This window comes from Rhinatrema bivittatum, chromosome 3, assembly GCF_901001135.1.
Source record: "Rhinatrema bivittatum chromosome 3, aRhiBiv1.1, whole genome shotgun sequence".
NCBI lineage: Eukaryota > Metazoa > Chordata > Amphibia > Gymnophiona > Rhinatrematidae > Rhinatrema > Rhinatrema bivittatum.
The window spans coordinates 494651703-494670998 of NC_042617.1; the positions used below are offsets into that span (position 1 = coordinate 494651703).

The 19296-nt window shown below is 44.6% G+C and overlaps 1 protein-coding gene across 1 annotated transcript in view; it reads right to left on the bottom strand.

Moving 5' to 3' along the window:
• The window catches only part of LOC115088630 (cysteine-rich venom protein-like), an 82851-nt gene extending 63798 nt beyond the window's left edge, over positions 1–19053 (bottom strand). The window contains exons 1-2 of the mRNA XM_029596891.1: positions 19030–19053; positions 14674–14793 (exon numbers count right to left, since the gene is read on the bottom strand). Of these exons, the coding sequence (XP_029452751.1) occupies positions 14674–14793; positions 19030–19053 (144 nt within the window). The remainder of the gene's footprint in view (positions 1–14673; positions 14794–19029) is intronic.
• Positions 19054–19296: the final 243 nt, after the last annotated feature.

The window sequence follows — 19296 nt, forward strand, 5'->3', positions numbered from 1 at the left end:
GAAGGTAGGGGAATTGTGTGAAGGGGGGGCCATGGGCTGCTTCTAGCAGAAGCTGAGGGAGAAGGGAGGGTGGCTGCCTGTGTGCATGCTGATTTTGTAAGCATGAAGCAGAACAGTTTCTTAGTGACATGACAGTATTTTTCTCTCATAAAAGATATTATACACACTAATACAAAAGGTTAGTGATATATGGAGTTTTCATTGAGGAGGGGGATGTAATCAGCGGTGTGCTTCAGGGATTAATCCTTGGACTGGTTCTTGTCAACATTTTTGTGATCAAAATAATGGAAGGATTGTTGGGTAAGGTTTGTCTTTGCCAATGATGCCAAGTTCTGTAACAGGGTGGGCAGTCATGGAAGTGTGGAAAACATGAGGAGGGATCTACTGAAGCTCAAGGTATGATCTAATGTCTGGCAGCTAAGAGTTAATGCTAAAAAGTGCAGAGTAATGCATTTAGGCTGCAAAAAGCCAAGAAAAAGGTACAGTATTGGGGAAGAAATTCTTCTAAGCACAAAGGTTTTTGGACAAGTACCTGGAAGAAAAGTTCCTATCATATTATTAGCAAGGTAGACTAAAGAAAGCTATTGATAAATGAGAGTGAGTAACAGGGATTAGATTTACTTTATGCAATCTTACAGGTACTTGACATGGATTGCTAATTGTGAGAGACAGGATACTGGGTTCAATGGACCTTGGTCTGACCCAGCATGGTAATTCTTATGTACATGCTAATTGCTTTTGAGATTGGTGTAGCATACATGCTTGGCCCTATTACATAGCAAACAATTTAGTGTGTGTATCAAACATCCTTAGTGGCACACAAAGTTTTAGTGTATAAGGCTTCTTGTATTGCCCATGAACTTAATGTTCTTTTCTCTTTTTTGTTTTTCATTCCTCGGGGTTAAAATAAAATCCAGAAAATAATCCTATATTTTATCTGCTTATCAAAACTGCTGTGCAAATTATCTAAAGCAGGAGTGGGCAAACTACAGCCTGCAGGCTTCATGTGACCCACAGCAGCATTATCACTCTGCCAAACCATATGAAATGAAGAGACATCTGCATGCCAGTGGAAGTGATGTTGGCCAGGCACTGAGAAGAATTCCACCCCCTCCTCTCCCCACAAAAATGTTATGTCCTGCCATTTAGGCTGGGTTGTCCAATTTGGAATCCAGTCAAAAATGTTTGCCCCCATCTTATCTAAAGGAAAATTGGTTCTTACATGCTAATTTTCGTTCCTGAAGTACCACGGATCAGTCCAGACAAGTGGGTTTATGCATCCCTACCAGCGGATGGAGGCAGAGAACAAAACTTTGAGGCACTGTTACATAACCGAGAGTGCCACCTGCGGTCTCTCAATACTGACCTGTACCCAAGCCAACATGTGTACCTTAAGCCAAGATGTATACCTTAACAAACCCCTAGAACCTTGGGTGAACAGAGTCTTAAAATTGGAGCACCATGAAAACTAGGCCTCTTTGATTTAACACAAAGCACATAACAAACTATGTAAATATCTCATTAATCTGAATGTATTACATATCAGCCTCAGCAACATCCAGAAAGTGAGTAAGTCTTTCGCAAAAAGGGGAAGGGTCTCTGGACTGATCCGTGGTACTTCAGGAATGAAAATTAGCAGGTAACAACCAATTTTCTTTTTCTGTTTGTATCTCGGATCAGTCCAGATACGTGGGATGTACCCAAGCCCTCTATTCTGGTCGGGAACTCGAAAGACCCACGCGCAACACACTTTCCTCAAAAGCTGCCTCCTCCAGGGCCCATTACATCCAACTGGTAATGTTTTGAAAAAAGTGGGAAGTGAATTCCATGTCGGCACATGACAAATCTCCTGCGAAGAGAGCAGTTGACCACTCCATCCACGAGGATGCTTGCACCCTAGTGGCATGCATTCTCAACATCTCCAGCACAGAGAGCATCTCCAGCACCGAGAGATATAAGCCGAAGCTATGGTCTCTTTCAGCCATCATGCAATAGTGCCCTTGGACACCTTATTTCCCTTCTTAGCGCAACTGAACAGGACAAAACAGATGATCAGTTCTCTGAAAGGCATTGTCACCATAAGATATCACAAAGAACTCTGTGTACATCCAATAAGTGAAGCTCCTTCACAATAAGAGCATCTGCCTACAAATTCAGAAAGGCCGGTAACTCGATTCACCTGCTTAGGTGAAAGGAATAATCCACCTTAGGCAAAAAGGAATGAACCATACATAAAGAAACCTCCTCCTCCAAAAATGCAGGAAAGGGTCCCTACATAACAAAGCTTGTAGGTCAGAAATCCTTCTGGCTGAACAGATAGCCACCAGGAAAAACAGCCTTCAGGGTTAAATCCTTTAGCGAAGCCCTTCTAACCGGTTCAAAGGGAGGACCACACAGCACCCAAAGAACTAACTTCAGATTCCATGCTGGAAAAATCTTCCGAACCGGAGGACACAATGTTTTGCCCCATTGAAGAATCAAACCACATCCAGATGAGACGCCAACGAACTTCCCTGAATCCTACCTCGAAGAAAACCTAAGGCTTCCACCTGAACCTGAAGGGAATTATAGGCCAAACCTTTAGCCAAACCGCTTTGTAAAAAAAACCTAAATTCTGCAGAACATCCTCCTTCAAAGGCTGCATCTTGCTCTGAAAACATCAGGATTCATAGACTCTCCACACACTGATATAAGCCAAAGATGTGGAAGACCTCCTTGCCTGAAGCTAAGTCACAATCACAATCTCCGAATAATTTTTCAAGCAGAGCCGTTGCTCTCAAAAGCCAAGCCGCTAGATGGAAGCGATCCTCCTGATCTGAAAATACGGGTCCCTGTCACAGCAACCCTGATAGATGGGTCAAGCGAACAGGACCATCCACCGGTAGATGAAGAAGGTCCACAAACCACAACTGGCCCAGCAACTTGGATGCCACCAGAATCACCCTGCTTGGATGAATCTCAATGTGACTCAGTACCTGACCTATGAGGGACCATGCTAGGAACATGTACAGCAACTGATGTGTCAGCCACAGTTGAACTAGAGCTTCGAAGCCCTCTAATCCGACCTCTCTGCTGCGATTGAAAAACCAATCTATTTTTAATTTCCCGGAGTCACTATGAGGTCCACCACTGGTCTGTTCCACCTTGCCTACAGCAAGACGAAGGCATCCACTGACAACTCCTACACTCCCAAATCCTGACTGTCTGCTGAGGAAGTCCGCCTGCACATTGTCCACTCCAGCCACATGGGAAGCAGCTATTCTTACCAGATGTTTCTCCAAGCAAACAGCTAGTTCTTGTACCTCCAGCACTACTAGATGCCTGATGATTTATGTATGCCACTGTCGTCCGATAACACTCGTACCAACTTGACCTGAATGTGCTGGAGAATCGCCAACCAGGCTTTGCGCACTATCTTGGTTTCCAGCCGATTGATGGATCAGGTCGCCTCCTCTGAAGACCACTGACCCTGGGCCAATTTTCTTTGACAAATTGTCCCCATAATCAGAGAGATTGGTATTCGTGGTCACCACCACCCAGTCAATCGGGCACCTCAAAATCCATTCTGTTCTCCAGTTTGTGCTGAGACATCCACCATGAAAGACTTGACCTGGTCTCCTCCAGCAACGGCAAATGAACCTGAAATCCCTTCAAAAGTGGATTCCAGAGGGATAACAGGGCCCTCTACAGAGGGCACAAGTGAGCAAAGTCCCATGCAACCAATACTAGTGTATAAGCCATGGAACCCAGGAACTGCAGCAGCTAAAGGATCTGACTCTGCAACTTGTCTACCCTCTCCGTAGTCAGAAACACCTTCCCTAACCGGGTGTTTAAGCACCCAGATATTACAATTAAATAATTAATTATGATGTTAACTTACTTATGTCTTTCTCTCTCTTCTCCTAGTTCCATTACCCTTGTTCATTGTAACTTCATTTCCTATGCACTAGTTTCAGTTTTATTGTTATCCTGCACTCCTTGTTCAAATGTAAACCGGCATGATGTGATCTTATCATGAATGCCGGTACATAAAAAACCTAAATAAATAAATAAAATAAATACAATGATTGGTCCAGTTTCAAATGACTCTTTTTCAAATTCAACACCCAGCCCAAAGAATCCAGGAGTGGCAGCGCCCACTGAAAAGGAATGCCAACACTCCACTTTCGATTTCACCTGTACTAGCCAATCATCCAGGTACGAGTGCACCAGGATACCTTCCTTCCTGAGCATTGCCACCACTACCACCAGTATCTTTTGTGAACGTGTGCGGCTCTGTCGCCAACTCAAAGGGAAGGGGCCCCGAAACTGGAAATCTCGAAAGGACTGCTGCCAGCCCAAGTCTGTCTTTTGCATCATGCCCATGGCCAACCTGCCAAACCTAAAAACACCGTTCATCTCCAATCTGGGCCCATGGCGGAAAACTCTTCTTGACAGCCTCCTAGTCCTCTGGCAATCTATTCCCCTTGGAATGCTTCAGAGTTTTCAACATTTGTTCCAGGTCTATACCAAATAACTGCTTCCCCTTAAAGAAAAATTATCCAGCTGCATCTCGGACCACACATCTGCCAGGTTGTCCTTGAAGGAGAGATTACCAAGCTGAGGTCAAAATCACAAATCCGCAGGAGCCTCCAAACTGCCATATCGGAAACCATAGTTCGGGCTGACAGCCGCACCAAAACATACAGGACATCTGTCCCCCAGGGCATACCTGCAACAAACCTAGTTGCTTATGTTTTCGACTTAGCACAAATATCATCCCGAAGACACAAGGCTGAGACCTCAAACAGACTTCTCAAATGGACCTCCAACTTCTGATCCTGGATGCCCTACAGCACATTGACCTGTTACTAGAGCAGTCGTTCTCTTGGTCTCTGTCGGCACCATTGCATCCACCTTCGGAAACTTCCAGAGTTCCAAGCATTCTTCTGACTAGGGGAACTGGTTTGCCATGGCCCTAGCCACCTTCAGACCAGCCGCAGGAGTGTGAAACCTCATTGGGGACTGGGAACGATGGGGGAGTCTAACCCCCAAGCTGTTGCTCCACATGCATTCAAAATGTCCACCATCCCGTCTGACCCCTCCAGGTCCTCCAGAATGGAACCCGATGACCAGGTGCAGTGCTTGATAACCATGCCTCCCACAGAGGTTTCCTCACCACTGGAGGTACAAACAGCTCACCACAAGATCTTACTATGGCGAGAACCTTTCAAACCACAGGTCCTGCCTCTTTCCTGCACTGAGTAGAAAGTGTTCTGCTGCTGCCACTGGTGGTGCCAAAGATAGGACAGAGTGGGAAAGGAGAGTAAATCCCTCGCTACTGCTCCACATGCAGTCAACATTGCTGCTGTCCCCTCTGACCCCCCTGGGGTCTCTTGAATGGGACCAGATGGCTGAGCACAGCTAATTTCAAATGTGCCTCCCATAGATGATGACAGCTGTGTCTCCCATTGAGAACCCTGTCCCTCCAGAAGCACAAACAGCACACAATGAGGCTCTGTTGAGGTGCGATCGTCTCAAACTACAGACCCTGTACCATCTCCTGTGCTTAGAGGGAGGCTCCATACTGCTGCCGTGGCCAGTGCCAAAAATAGGCAGAGGGGAAAAGAGAGAGTAACTCCTTAGTTGATGCTCCATGAGCAGATACAATGGCCATTGTCCTTTCTGACCCCCCGCCGGGGCCTCCTGAACGGGACCAGATGGTCCAGAAGGTGTGTGGGCAAGAACGAATGAAGGCAGATGCCACATGTGGTTTGGCGCCAATAGGTACTTGACGCGCTTCATCCAAGCCATGAACGCCACTGAAAAAGTCTCACCGCGTGCACACAAATGGCACACACAACAGGCCCAGCAGGCTGCCCATGCGGCTGCAATGCTGCACACCGTAATTCAAGTGAAATTGGCCCAGATAGCGAGGAGGAAAGAAGGTGCGAAGGCAGTCGGTCCCGACAATGGAGCCCCGCAGCAACGCTGACCTGAACAGTGCACAAAGCAAATGTAAGCTGCACCCGCGACTCCCTACCAGCTCAGCCGTTATCTCCCTCAAAACCCCCGGAACCCCCAGGAAGAGGAACAAGGGAAATCCCCTCAACCTTCCTCTCCTGAAAACGCCAACAACTCCCGCTGTCCCAGGTGCACTCACTACCTCAGACTGTTCCCTTTAGCTGCTGCAATAAAAAAGAACTTTATTTTTTTTTTTAAACAGCCTAAAAGGCAAACAGAGTACTTCCTTGACAGGTAAGTGAAGACTCAGGAGGAGACATCAGAGTCCCTGAGAGATGGCTATCAGGACCTCTGGCCAGTTGAGGACGAACACTAACCAGGAGTTACCAACCCCCCCGGTCTCCCTGCTCTACCTGATGGATGGTCCCATGAAAGAGCCTAACACCTCAGAGAGGTTCTGGAACTTCTCTGAAAAGCTTCTCTCTCTCTAACCTAAATTCCTTTTTTTTTTTTTTTTGCAGACTGCAGGTTTGCACATTTGTCATCTTCTGGGGACAGAGAAATACTGAGGGACTGCAGGTGACACGCTTGGTTATGTAGCAGTGCCTCAAACCTTTGTTCTCTGCCTCCATCTGCTGGTAGGAATGCATAAACTCACTTGTCTGGACTGATCCGAGGTACAAACAGGACATTTTAGTTTGCTATTAGTGTTGTTTTAAGGCAAGAATCAGACAAACATTGTCAAGATTTAATAATTATTAAAATCAGTCAGATGGATTTTGCTGATAAGTTATTTATAAACTACAGCAGGGTGTACTCAAACCAGTCCTCGGGCCCCCACCCCCAGCCAGTTCGGTTTTCAGGATATTTCCAATGAACATGCATGAGAAATATTTGCATACATTGAAGGCAGTGCATGCAAATATATCTCAAGCATATTGATTATAGATAACCAGAAAATCTGAATGGCTGGGGGGGGGGGGGGGGGCAGGTTTGAGCACCCCTGAGCTAAACTACATGTAGCCATGCAATTTGACTTCTGTGTGCATTTTTTCTATTATAGTCTAGGAAGCAAAGATGGTATTTCATAATTTCATTTAGAAGAATTCAATATAAAATTTGTATTTTGAGGAGTACAGCAATTTCCAGAAAACAAAAAGATTTCTATTATGTTGCTTGTATGTGTTTTTGACTTTGTCTGAATACCGAACTGATTACATTAGAATAAACTCTAGTTCATCACATTCTGGATTAATTAGTGGAGATTCTTTAATTTAACTTGCAATTTATTACAATCTCTTAGATTCATGATTTTTTATTTTCCTAAGAAAATCTTACTACAAGTTTTACATGCACTTTAATAGAAGAAGTTAAAGTGGTTTAGCCTGTCTCTGATAACCTGGAGCCATCTGGCTGATTAATGTATAAAATAGGTATTGCCTGCTTCTGATCATCTTCAACCCTGAAACATTTTATCAACTGATAGAAACAGTTCTTTGTTAAATAATACTGTAAACAAAGACATTAATGAATGTTAATTCCATTTTTTAAAATTTGATTCCTAAGCATAAAATTAGAGAAATAGTCCAGATGAACTTTAATTTATTAAAATAGCAAAACAAAATACTACCACGCTCAAGCTGCACATACACAAAAGATGAGAGACCATCATATCACAGACATGAGCATTAGCATCTACAGTTTTTAGGAGCAATAAGGCTCAAGAGTATAATCATAGGTCTCCCTGAATAATGTTCAAGATATTATTTTAAAAGTTTTTCATGAATCTGATAACCAAAAATTGCATATAGATAAAAATACTTTATACATAATGCAGCATCAAACTCAGACCCAAAGCAGGTTACCTACTTATTTCACTGAATTGTTTCAGGGGAGTTAGATCTTGCTCCTAGTTGATGTGCAAACTCAGCAACATCCATGTGCTCAAGGGGGACCTGCAGGGAAAAGATGGTTATTTATAACAAAAACATATTTGAAAGGACCAATCAAAACAAAACAAATAATAAATTCCAGCCTATCACAAGTAAGAAAAAGTGTGCTTAAAGAACACTAGTCTATTCTCTTCTATTCATCAATCCATATGGTTGTACAGCATTAAGGGAAAAAAAAATCCAGTATTGCTCTCTGTAATTAAGAAGGGATAATAAATCAAACCCCATTTAAAATACTTGTACATGTTCAATGTTAGACCACTGTAAGTCAGTAAACTCACGTTTTTAGATGCACAATGTTAGACTATAGGTGCTTGTTCATTATTGGCCCTAACACAGCTGTAATGTTCTCGTAAATAAAGGTATAAAGATCTTTTCGTATATACAACATACATCTGAGAACACAGGCAGTGCATTCCATAAATAATGTGAAAAGTAGGGATGTGCTTTCAGGAGAAATGAAATAGGAAATGAATTGAAATTTCCTATTTGGTTTCAGGGTATTTTCAAAATGAAATGATTTAAATTCTGACAAAACTTCTTAGGAGTTTCGTTCTGTTTTGAAAATCAGGAAAAAAAAAACAGTAACCCATCAGTCCTAGGCAAGGCCCAAAGCTGGAGTCTTGCAAAGGGAATATGCTGAGATTTTATACAGGGGCGGCAGCCTAAGCCTGAGCGTGATGCCACTGCACTGGCCCAAGCCCTAGACCAACACCAGGCACGGCTCGGGTATTGGGTCCTGATGTTTGGGCCTCGACTCCAAGCCCAGGCCCAACACCAGGGCCTGGCCTGGAGGCCGGGGGTACCGATGCCTGGGCACAGGCCCAACATTGGGGTCCGGTCCAAAGCCTGTGTCCCAGTGCCTGGCCCTTGGCCTAGGCTAGGGCCTGTACCCAGGCCTAATGCCAGGTCACAGCTCAGAAGCTGGGACCCAACAACTGGGCCTCAGCCCAGGGTCAGGCCTAGGTCTAGCTGCCAGAAACCTGACCTTGTAAGTCCTCATCATATTCTTTCTTCAGTATTCTTGCTTGAAATGATGACATCTGCTGAGGATGTGCTGTACTAAATTAGCTGTGGCACATCCTCCTCACCGAAAGGCGCCATTTGCCATGCAGGAAAATGGCACGCCTCACTGAGGACGATGTGCTGCAGTAATTTAACTCCTATGCATCCCAAGAAGATACCATCAATTAAAGGAAGAAGAGAAAAGAATGAAAATGAAGAAGACCTACAAGGCCTTGGCTCTGGCAGACAGGCCTAAGCCTAGGTGTAGCCTAGGCCAAGGCTCAAGTGTCGTGACCTGACCTCTTGGCCTTCCACCATTGAGCCTGTGCCTGGGTTGAGGCCCAGGCGTCAGGCTTGGGCCTAAGCCTAAGCCCAAACTTTGGGATCTGGCCTCTGGGCTGGGTCCCGGTGTCAGGCCTGGGCTTTGGCTGAGGCCCATGCATCAGGACCCAGCCTTTGGACTGTGCCCAACCTCAGGTGTTGGGACCCAGCCTCAGGGCTGGGCCTCTGTATCAGGCCTGAGCTTGGGCCTAAGCCCAGGTGTCAGTACAGAGGCTGGGTCCTGGTCCCTGGCATCGGGCATAGGTCCAAGTCCGGGCCTATGCTGAGACCCTGGTGTTGGGACCTGGCCTCCAAACCTGGGCCTTGCATAGTGCATAGGCCAAGGTCAAAATGACCTACCACAGCCTAAGTCTCATTGGTGGATACCCCCAAACCACATAAGTGGAAGCCAGGGAGGATCCAGGCCCCGGCATTTTTTCAGATGGGAGGTATGGGTGGTGGGGATGCTAGGCCTCAAGAAGCCCCATTTCTTTTATTTTATTTTTTCTGAGTTTTTTTTAATTATTATTTTAAAACTAAATAAACATTAAACAAAACAAAATTTGTGAGGGAAATTCCCCCAAAAGAAAATGAAAAAGCAAAACAAAATGTATACTCCTACATACCCCTAATGAGAAGTTTTACAGTTAGTATATATTTTATGAAAAACCTCTGATGTGTCATTGGATTTTACACACGTGTCTCTTAATGTTGGCATCACGAGTAGTGTATGATTTATGTTGCGGTCTCCACCGCTTCCCCCTCTATCTGCGATGCTTGGGGCTCACCTTCTCTGGGGGAAGCGCCGCTCCCGCGGCTCCCCTGGGTCATCCGGGCGTCCGCCATTGCTTGATCATCTCCCCGATGCTACGCGCACTTTGGACGCATGGCCGCCGGAAGTCTGGCCCCGCCTGGCTTAACGACGTCACGCCCCAAGCCTGATTTAACCAGCGTTCACCTGCCTACTCATTGCCTTGCAACAAGGGTCACTACTGCTAGTAGTTCTTAGTTGCGCTTCTGCTGTTCTACGTTCCAGTTGACCTCAGCTTGTTCCCGACTCTGCTTCTGCCTGCCGCCTGCCACTGACCTCAGTTTGTTCCCGACTCTGCTTCTGCCTGCTGCCTGCCACTGACCTCAGCTTGTGCCCGACTCTGCTTCTGCTTGCCGCCTGCCATTGACCACAGCCTGTGCCCGACTCTGCTTCTGCTTGCCATTGACTACAGCCTGTGCCCGACTCTGCTCCTGCTTGCCGCCTGCCTCCGACCTTGCCTGTTCCTGAGACTGCTCCTACTGGCTGACCAGCCTGTTCGGGGTTCGCCCCATTCCTGCTCATCACCCGCTTCAGCCCTACTGCACGCTCCGGGCTCCAGTCCTGCTTCCAACTGGTTACCGTCTCTATTACGTTACAGACTTTGCTCCTGTTAACCCGCTGTTCCACTCCACAGCTTACTACAAACTCCAGGCCTGCTCACAGACTGTTTCTATTCCACAAGCCAGAGACTCTAGCTGGCCTTCCAGCTCCCTATTTCCTGGACTTTGTGGTTCACTCCTTGCCCAGGCCTTCTTTCTATTAAGGACTGTTACTGTGCACCTAAGTCCCAAGGTTCTAGGACCCTACGGGCTCCTCCTGGGGGGTTCCTGGTTCCCGGGTGAAGACCTTTGCCTGTGGCTCCGCCTCCCAATCTACTCTGCCTACAGGGTAGTTCAGCTCAAGGGTTCACACCTGGACTGCAGCTTCCCAGACTGCAACAATTTATTACAATAATTCCACAAATTCAGTGACATGATTTGTGTGGTCTTAAGTATTCTAACAAGTCCGTTATCATAGCTGCAAGTATTTGCTGTCATTAGCATGTATTAACCATGCATGATATATTTAAAGCATGTTAACAGCATTAAGGATCATGTTGTGTGATAAACCTTTATACTTCCATGATTTCATACTCTTTTGACCAGGCCATTATTTATGTCAAAAAATTATGATGTGTGCCTTTAGTTTGGAAGGACACACATGCATCCGGAGACACATCAAGTGATTTCTCATGAAACATACACTGACTGCAATACTTCTCATGCTATTTATCTACTTCATTGGCTATGTCCTCAGCTGTATGTTGCATAATATAGAAAAAGATCTGTACACCTCTCTTTATGAGAGCATCATAGCTGTGTTAGGACCAGTAAGAATGTCAAACATGTTTCTAAAAAGCATGAGTTTACTGACTTACATTGGTCCATCTTTGAACATGTACAAGTATCTGAAAGGCAGGTTGATTATTATCCTTTCTTAATTATAGAGACACTAGATTTTGTTCCTTAATGCTATACAACCATATAGAATTAACGAAGCAATAGAGTGGTCTACTGTTCTTTAAACACATTTTGTTTTTTCTTACTTGTGATAGGCTGGGATTTATTATTTGTTTTGTTTTGATTGGTCCTTTCAAATATCATTGTTTGTTATAAATAACCATCTTTTCTATTCAGGTCCATTTTGAGCACACAGATGTTGGTGAACTTGCACATCAGCCAGAGGCAAGATCTAACTCCCCTGAAGAAGTTCGGTGTGAAACATATGACCTGTTTTTGGGTCTAGGTTTGATGCTGCATTATGCACTAAGGGGTAGATTGTGTGCACGTGTCCATGTATGCACGCAACCCAGAACGCGCACATGGACGCCCAATTTTATAACATGCATGAGCACATGCATGCATTTTATAAAATCGGGGGGTCGGCATGCGCAAGGTGGGGCACACTTGTGTATCCTGGACACGCAGACGCCTGCAGCCATCCTCAGTTCCCACCCAGTCCACTCCAATTTCGGAGCGGACTGGGAGGGAACTTCCCAACTCCCTACACTAATCTCCCTTCCCCTAACCTACTCACCCCTTGCCCTAACCCAGTCCCCCCCAAATCTTTATTTTACCTTTTGCGCCTGTCTCGGGGCACACGGCAAATGGCTGCTGTGCCAAGGGCCTCTAGCCCCGCCCCCGGACCGCTCTGCCCCTCCCCTTTCTCGAGGCCCCAGGACTTACGTGCATCCCTGGGATTTACGTGCGAGTCAGGGTCTTTGAAAATTGGCCCGGTGCACGTAAATCCCCGGTATTTACGTGCATAACGCTTTGAAAATCTTCCCCTAAGTATTTATATCTATATGTAGTTTGTAGTTTTAAATGCATAAAAATAACTCTTAAACTAAAAATAACAAATTGGACAGTATTCAGAAAGACATATGATTCTGTCCTTAAGCCTTATTGCTCCTGATTAGTTCTGAGATATGATTGTCTCTCATCTTACTTTTTTGTGTGTGTAGCATGGTAGTTCTTTGTTTTGATATTTTGACCATCTAAATTTATTAGACAGCCTTCTAGTGAGAAATGTCAGTACAACAGACATCAAAGTTTGGTCTGCTGTTTCATTCATATCCCTCCCCCAAGTAGGTCCCACTCAAACACTCACTACCAGGCAGGCTTCCATTCACACACACCCAGGCAGCTTACCACTCACAGGCAGGCTCCCCATCGGGTCCAAAAGGCCACCAATGGTTGAAAATGAGGGAAGGCCTGGGAGGCCACCGGCAGCCAAGAAGAAGAAGAAACCTGCTCTTCCGCTGCTCCTTGCATGCCTGCTCTGTGCTATTCAAAACTTGTGGGCTAGTACTTCCTCTATGCTGACCTTATAATGCATGAGATCAGCAGAGAGTTCATATGGACTGCATGTGGTTTGAAGGCCAGCACACAGAGAAGTGTTAGAATGGGATTCTTCCACTTCTTGGCTGCTGGCAGCTTCCCAGGCCTGCTAATCTTCTCGACGGCCTCCTGGACCTGCTACTCTTCTTGGACACCAGCAGCCTCCCAGACCTCTTCTTTCTTTGGCTGCCAGTGTAATAGGGTCCGCTAGTGGTCTCGTGGACCTCTTCCTCTTCCTGGCTGACATTTTCCTGCTGTGTGCACAGTTAGTGGTGCACGGCACACACTGTTTCAAAGTTGGTTGGTGCCTGTGTATAGACGCTACGCCCATGTTGCCAGTAGCATTCCAGATGGACACTAGGGAAATCTCACCTTGTCCTCTGCAAACCCCCACACTAGGTCCAGGCTACAGGAGTGAATGAGGAGAACTTGCCCCTTCATGGGGCAATTTGGTCTTACTGGAGGCCTTTGACATTCCAACACTCCAGCCGACTCCTTCCTTGAACCACCTCCTACTTCAAAGACCTCATCATACCTGGTGAGGACTAACTGTGTTCCTTCCTCCAGGGACTCCACTTCTTCCGGGTCAGCCATAGCCCCCAGGGCTACCACATTCAGGCTCACCAATAATCTAGGGAATGGAAGAAAGTACCGCATATCTGGGTTGAGCGACACCTTGGTCTCAGACTGGGAGGAGGCTTCCTTCCCACTCCCTGTAGCAAGAGAACCTGACCCGGGAGTGCCTGAGTTCCAAAGAAGCAAATTGAAGTATCGATTGCTGCAATAAAGCACCGGAGGAAGCTTGTGGAGAAGGGGGGCAAATTCCCCCTTTCCTCTTCCTACCCATAACCAAGCAAATCCAAGTTAATGAAGAAAAAGAAAAGGGAAGCAGGAGCTCAATTTTACAGCATCTAGCCTCTAGGATGCCATCTTATCCCCCCCCATTTATGATGAATTTTAAAAGCTCAGCACACTCTAAAACCGGGAGAAACACGCACAAGCCGGGCTGACATGCACCAAGTGGATTGTAAAAGCTGCCCGTGTACACAAAAAAATTCCAGAAAGGTTGGGGGGAGGGGGGGGTGTGCATGGGCATGGTCTGAGCAGGGTATGGGCCTTCTTGGATATTACTTTGAAATTTGCACGTAAATACTTAAGCACACAGGAACACACTGGGGATCCCTGCCGCTTAATTTTACTTCTGCTATGGATGACATTCATAAAACAAAACAAAAAAAACTAAACAAATCAGCAGGGTTTTAAGGGTTGGGGCTAACAGGGGAAAAGGGAGGCTATCAAACTAGGGAGGTTTGTAAGTCCTATTCCTTACCAGGGTGAAAGGGGAACAAACTGGTGAAACTGGTAATGGTATTAGCGCACATGTCTTTTAAACCTCCCCCCCCCCCCCCCCCCCCCCCCCACACACACACACACTCTTACGCAGTAGAAGCTGCATTTGTGCACATAGGTGCGCATCCACTTAATGGGCAAGTCTTCAGGCTATTTTATAACATGCACACATATACACATGTATGTTATAAAATGGTCATGCCCCTGGGTGTGGGCCAATGAACGCACACACGTGTGACTGCATGCCTGTTTAAAAGTTACCAACTTTGTGCACATGTGCTAATTTGTATGCAAACTTTTAGCTGCAAGAAAAAATAGCTTTATGCTCATAAATGGCTTTGAAAATGACTCCAAAAGTGAGCTGGCAGTCAGGTGACTAAATTACTGAACCCTTGTTTAGAAGTTAACTTACCATTTTTAGCATATTGCTTGCAGGTGGATCCACCTGTCTTCTCAAGTTATTGTGTATATTAACAATATCATTTTGATTTTCTGTTTTATTGGTTGACAGAGACGAAAATGGAACATCACGCTGCAAAGAAAATCAATTAGACTCATTTGATTGGTGTATTTTATATTCTGTATAATTCTGTAAAATTACATACACATTTTAGGAAGCAATATAAAGTTAGTGGTGCTAACAAAAGACTTCACTGAAATAAGACATTGTATGCTTTTACTACACTAGTTTTTCAGATATTAAGATATACATTATAGTTACAATAATGTTAACATAACTATAATATGCTCTCTAGAAAAGTGGCAGGCACTCACAGGCTATCCTATTATTCTCTATGGTATGCCAGAGGATATTAAAATGGTGCATTAATATAAAAAAAAATCAGTTATATTGTAGAAAAGTCCAATATACTTAAGAAAGAACCAAATACCTAGGTAGAAGTATTCTACATATATTGGTAGTGTACATATAGGTAAGGGGGGGGGGTGTGTCTTAAAACTAGCCCTTTCTAATAGTGCTGGTATCTCCTAGATATCTTGCAATGAGGTTAAAAGGAAGGTGGTAGTAGTGCTGAAAGAATCCCCAATCAGAGCTCCCCTATGAGGAATGGCTGAAGAGGTTAGGGCTGTTCAGCTTGGAGAAGAGACGGGTGAGGGGGGATATGATAGAGGTCTTTAAGATCATGAGCGGTCTTGAACAAGTAGATGTGAATCAGTTATTTACACTTTCGAATAATAGAAGGACTAGGGGGCATTCCATGAAGTTAGCAAGTAGCACATTTAAGACTAATCGGAAAAAATTCTTTTTCACTCAATGCACAATAAAGCTCTGGAAATTTTTGTCAGAGGATGCGGTTAGTGCAGTTAGTGTAGCTGGGTTCAAAAAAGGTTTGGATAAGTTTTTGGAGAAGAAGTCCATTAACGGCTATTAATCAAGTTTACTTAGGGAATAGCCAATGCTATTAATTGCATCAGTAGCATGGGATCTTCTTAGTGTTTGGGTAATTGCCATGTTCTTGTGGCCAGTTTGGCCTCTGTTGGAAACAGGATGCTGGGCTTCATAGACCCTTGGTCTGACCCAACATGGCAATTTCTTATGTTCTTATGAGTCAGATAGACACTAACTTACAGCTATGTCTTCTAACATCCAAAACCCCTTCAGGATACTTTACAATAATCTCCCAGTCTGTTTGTATTTTTGTTCTTTATGGATGTTACTAGAAAAAGATAGAACAATATAAGAAGTGCCAAAAAATATAGGGGAAGATTTTTAAACTTACACATGTGCATCCATGTGCGCATACTTCCCAGCGTGTACACATGGATGTGGCTAATTTACAACACCAGGCAAAGCCTTAAATGCCTTAAACCTTAAGCGTCACCAGGCAAAGGGCATTCTCTGTTGCAGGGCCTTTAATGTGGAATGCCTTACCTGACCCTCTGAGACAAATTCAGAATAAAAAAAGAATTCAAAAAGCTTTAAAAACACACTTTTTTAAAGAAGCCTTTGGAAATTTAGACCCCATCGAAGGTTAGACCTCTTTGGTTTCTAAACGTTTATTTATGTTCATTCTTTATGTTTTAATAGGATTGGATAATTATTGTTCTTTATCTTGTTTATAAATTAAATTAATGGTTAAAGTTATTTTATTTAATTTATTTTTGAAAATTGATCATGAGTTTAATGTAATTTTTATTCCATTACAATTTTAATTTTCTTTTAATTTTATTTTTAAGTAATTGAGGAATTAGTTTAGTTAATTTTAATTTAATTTGGAAATGTATTGTTAACCGCTTCGGTCATTTCTTGTATTTGGTAAAACGGTATATAAATGTTTTAAATAAATAAATAAATAAATAGATAGATAGATAGATAGCACGCGCTCCCTCCCAGTCTGCTCCAATTAAGGAGCAGACTGGGAGGGAACTTCCCTACCCCCCTACCTAACCACCCTTACCTTTCCCCTCTTCTCCCTCTGCTCCCCACCCTCTAAACCGTTTGTCCTACCTTTTTTTGTTTCTATTTTGTTGCTTACTGCGCCTTTGGAGCAGTAGCAACATGCACATGCTGGCGATCTCTTCTGCGGTTCAGCGGCCATGGCTGCTGTACCGGCTGCCTCCAGTCCCACCCCCCCCCCCCCCCCCCCCCCCCCCCCCCCCCCCGTTTCATTCGACCTGGCACTTCTACACGTAACAGGAGTTATGCGCTGTGGCCGCGTATCTTTGAAGATGTGCGTGGCGCACACAAGTCCCAGCCATGCGCGTAACCTCATTTTCCATGCGTGCAGTTTTAAAAATCTACCTGATAGTGTCCAAATCGTTCACACAATTAATTGCATGTTACATCAAGAGACCATCATAATAAAGAGCATATGTGAGAAAAGTAGCATTGTGGCTGAGCCTGCAGTAGCATTACAAATCATTCCATTCACAAACATTTTTGTGAACTTTTTTTGACACTCCATTTTTTTGGCAGTTCTTATTGGTGGTATCCCCCATTTTTGGTATCCCCCATTGGTGGTATCCCCCATTTTTTTGGCAGCTCTTATTGGTGGTATCCCCCAATATCAGGTTATTGCATAGTGGGTTATTGTTTAACAGAAAGATATGCAAATAATTACCATTCCACAAGCATGTCAGTAAATTTGTATTGAAAGATCCCCAACTGTGGTATGTATGTGTTTTATTACTAAAGATAAAAGAGAATTCACAATCTAAGAGCCATGACACTTTTTCCTCTCTGGCAGAAGAAGCTGGGAGACCCAGGGGTGCATGATGGCCCTACAACTCCCAGCTTTATCTTTGTATCCAATCCAAGAGTTAAACAGGAGTTTTATCTTTCTCTCTCTCTATATATATTAGCAGAAAAACACAGGAACCCCCACAAACCTCACAAAGGGTAAAAAAGCCAGTTCACATCCTCACTCCAGCACACAAAGTGGCATAGTAGTGATTACACATTTCATTAATTGGTGAGATAATTTACAATCATTACTGGCAAAAAAAACCCCATCAGAAGAGCTTTTTTTTACTAATTTATATACCTTATAGACAAAAAACATCTCTAAAGTATAACATAACTCAGTTAAACTATTAGGAACAATGAAGCCCCAGCCCATGCGTGTATACTTTAATAAAGTCCCCTTGCGCTAAAAGCACATTCCATTGACATGAATCTAAAGAAGTCCAAGACTGTACATATATACTTGATTAATATTCTATATTTGCTTGATTACTACCCCTGCTTAATTTGTACCCATATTAACGTCCTACAAAGGCTCCTTTTTCAACAAACACCTTCCTCAGGGGGATTATGTATTTCAAGGAGAAAGCAAAAAAGGCATAAACTTATTTTTTTAACATAACTGTGACTTTAGATCAAATATGCATCTGAACTGGCTGCAACTGCTTAATGTTATTATAAAAGCCTTTAAAATTCCTTCTACTGTTGACACATTCATTATAAATTGTATGTGTCATTTCTAATGAACATGTCAACGGTAGGGTAGCAATCAAACAAATATGGAACATTAATCAATAGGGAAAGCAATCAATTGGCCCCATTGACCTAATGTCGATGCCTGGCCTTAAGTAGGGTCCCATCACTGAAACCCAGGCCTAGCCCGATGCCAGGCTCCAATCCAAGCTGGGTCCCAATCACTGAGGACAAGGTCTTTGGCCCATACCTGATGATGGGGCCCAGAAAGGCCAGGAACTACTACCAAGGTCAAAGCCCAGGCCCAGAACAGATGCTGGGGCCCGACCAGATGCCAAGCCCCTTCACTGAGGCTTGAGCTTAAGCCTAGACCTGAAAATGAGGATCAACCCAAGGCCGAGCCCCAGCACTGAGGCCCTAGCCTAGGCATAATGCTAGGGCCTGACCTGAGGCCAGATCTCATTACTGTGGCCTAGCCCAGGCTTCAGGCCAGGTCTCATTGCTGAGACCCAGGCTCCAACACCAAGGTCCGATTCAGGAGTCCAGATGAGGCCAGGACCTGTCACTGAAGCCTAGGCACAGGCCTGATGCTAAGACCAAGCAGAGGCTGGGTTCTATTGTCAAGACCCAGACTTAGGTCTAAGCCCAAGACACAGGCCAAAAGCTGGGGCCCTGCCAAGGCTGGGTCCCATCACTGAGGCATAGGCCTTATACCTAGGACAATGCTTGGGCCTGATGCAGGACCCTGGCTGAAGCCAGGTCCCATCACCAAGAACCAGGTCCATAGTTCCAGGACCAGGCTTTTCTGCCATTTTCTTTCTTCTTATTCTTCTGTCCTCTTTAAAAGTGATGCCATCTTAAGGAAGGACTCACCTCAGGGAGGTCATTGTGGCGCATTCTTTCTAAGCAGACAGAACCATACTGATGTACAGTTGCACAGTTCAATAGTCGTACAGCAATATGATGTCATCCAGTAGGGAGGATGGCACCACAGTGAACTCCTTGTGGTGCATCCTTCCAACAGACAATGTCATTTTGAAGAGGACAGAGGAAGAAAAATATGGTGGAAGGCCTGACCCTGGTCCTCTGAGAATGGGCCTCGGCCTAAACCTTAGACTTGGTGACAGGACATGGCATCGG